Source organism: Vicia villosa, linkage group LG1 (genome assembly GCF_029867415.1).
Source record: "Vicia villosa cultivar HV-30 ecotype Madison, WI linkage group LG1, Vvil1.0, whole genome shotgun sequence".
NCBI lineage: Eukaryota > Viridiplantae > Streptophyta > Magnoliopsida > Fabales > Fabaceae > Vicia > Vicia villosa.
The window spans coordinates 137769820-137772039 of NC_081180.1; the positions used below are offsets into that span (position 1 = coordinate 137769820).

Consider the following 2220-nt stretch of genomic DNA (forward strand, 5'->3'; position numbering starts at 1 on the left):
TAAATAGAAAGTGAGAATTGCTAATGTTATATGCAATAGAAAAGTATCAATTTAACTGAAGAAGACATATACATCATTTTAGTTATACCAATACAATCCACTGAACTACTGAAGGTATCCTGGATTGAAAATAAACTAGAAACATAGCATGACAATACTAATAATCCCAATTACATTTAGAAACCGGAAATTGTTGAATTGAAACCTTAAACCTTACAATTTACTCATAAATGTTTACAAGAAACACATATTAGATGCTCCTGATTACTGGTTCAAGTGCCTCTCCAGTTACCACACTATTTCCTATGATTACCTGAAGAATCAGAGTGAAATTAACAATGAACAATAAAAAGAACATGTTCAAAATTTATAATACACCTAAACCGCTAATATAAAATTGAAAGTGAATAATATGAGTACTTACCACCATCCCTATCTCATTTTTCTCATTGCCATTCACCTCCACAGTATTGTCAACAACCAAATTCATAAGCTGGTCAAAGCCCCGGAAGGTACCAACAATCATGTGATTTTCATTCAGCTATTGACTGCAAAATCAATAAAAAAATTTAGGATAACTCTTCTCAAAATTGTAAAACATGTTTCCACCAAAGAAGCAACAAAATCCATAGATACACATGTTTAAACCATGTGAGCATAGATACATATCAAGAAAAATATTCAAGAGCAAAATTCACAAGTGCTAAACAAAGATGTAAATAACTAAGAAAATAACAAAACTCAAACAGAGAAAAGACCCAATTCATCCCAAATGATTAAGATTTATATGCATAGTTGAAATAAATCATTATAAGGTATATCAAGCCATATTCTCATTTTAAACCTAAATTTTTTCCTAATTGCTACGAGGACTTAAGTATCGCAAAGCTGCACAGTAAAGAGAAAAGAGGAGTGGTCAGAGAAAGGAAGGAGGAAGTTGAGTCAAAGAAGGCAATGTAGCAAGAAATGAAGAGAACTTTGTGGTCAAAGAGAATTGGGTGCGAGTTCATAACTCTTCATTTCTCTCTACCCCACCCAGATCCAAAATTATATTTAAAAAAGGGAAATATAATTAACTCCTCTGAGCCCCTCTATTTTGTCACTCAGTACAAACCTCCCAAATTTACTTCATAAATTACTAGCAAGACGCGACCCCCTCCCCACTACTTAACGCTGGTACTTTGAAAATTTTCACACAATCAAAGCAATTAACAAACAAATTAAGCAATAGAATGAAAATAAACAATATATCTATAGATTTTGAAGCGAAAACGATAGATCCAAAACAAAAAGCATAAAATAACAATGAGTAAACTACGAGATCAGATTTAGAAACTGAAGTAATGAAAGAAGATAAGACACTAACTCTTGAGTTCATCGAGCCATCTACTGACGCTATCAAACGTAGTTCTCCAGCTAATATCATAAACAACGAGAGCACCGACGGCGCCTCTGTAATACGCCGACGTAACAGCGCGAAACCGTTCTTGACATGCAGTATCCCAAATCTGAGCCTTTACTTCTTTGGAATCAATTTCTAAGCTCTGAGTTTGAAATTCAACTCCGATTGTAGCTTTGGAGTGAAGATTGAACTCGTTGCGAGCGTATCGTGAGAGGAGGTTGGATTTTCCGACGGTGGAGTCACACAATCAAGGCAGACGGAGGAGTAGGTGGTGACGACTAGTATGGGTTTCGGCAGAAGAATGAGGTTTCGACCGAAGAAGAAAAGATAAAAGATTTGTGGCTGCAAAAGAAGGAATAGGGTTTTAAGAAAAAATTGTGTTAACATTTCCTATCGGTTTTTTATTGGCCGATGTAAAGGCCAATTGTGCATAGAATTTCTTATCGGTTATTATCAAGGCCCGATGTAAAGGCCAACCGTGCATAGAATTTCTCACATCGGTTAATATATAGACCCGATGTAAAATCCCTTATAACAAGAATTTCATTTTATTTACAATTCTGCTACCGCTTATTTTTTTCATTTTATTTACAATACTGCCACTATGATATACATTTTTCATTTTTTCATATATTTTTTATATCATTAAAAATAAATACCTGATGTAAAATCTTTTGACAAATATTTTTCACATCATATATTTTGATACCTGATGTAAAATCCTTTAAGCAAATGTCATATTTTTAGTAGTGACGTTTAGAAAATTTAACCATCTGAAGCACATGTTTATGTTATAATTACATCTATTCATTATGGGA

At 33.6% G+C, this 2220-nt stretch overlaps 1 protein-coding gene across 1 annotated transcript; it reads right to left on the minus strand.

Moving 5' to 3' along the window:
* LOC131617842 (probable small nuclear ribonucleoprotein G) lies at positions 1-1737 on the minus strand. The gene is made up of 3 exons (XM_058889099.1): positions 1367-1737; positions 425-548; positions 1-313 (listed from the first exon to the last, which is right to left on the minus strand). Exons 2-3 carry the CDS (start codon positions 524-526, stop codon positions 251-253), a joined length of 165 nt encoding a protein of 54 aa, XP_058745082.1. The 5' UTR covers positions 527-548; positions 1367-1737; the 3' UTR covers positions 1-250.
* Between the last annotated feature and the right edge of the window lie 483 nt (positions 1738-2220).

What these genes read in the sequence shown, in the direction of transcription:
- LOC131617842 (XM_058889099.1), bottom strand. Translation starts at nt 526, where the DNA reads ATGATTGTTGGTACCTTCCGGGGCTTTGACCAGCTTATGAATTTGGTT. An exon ending in AAAATGAGATAGGGATGGTG is followed by an intron (nt 314 to 424) that starts GTAAGTACTCAT and finishes CTGATTCTTCAG; the next exon opens with GTAATCATAGGAAATAGTGT.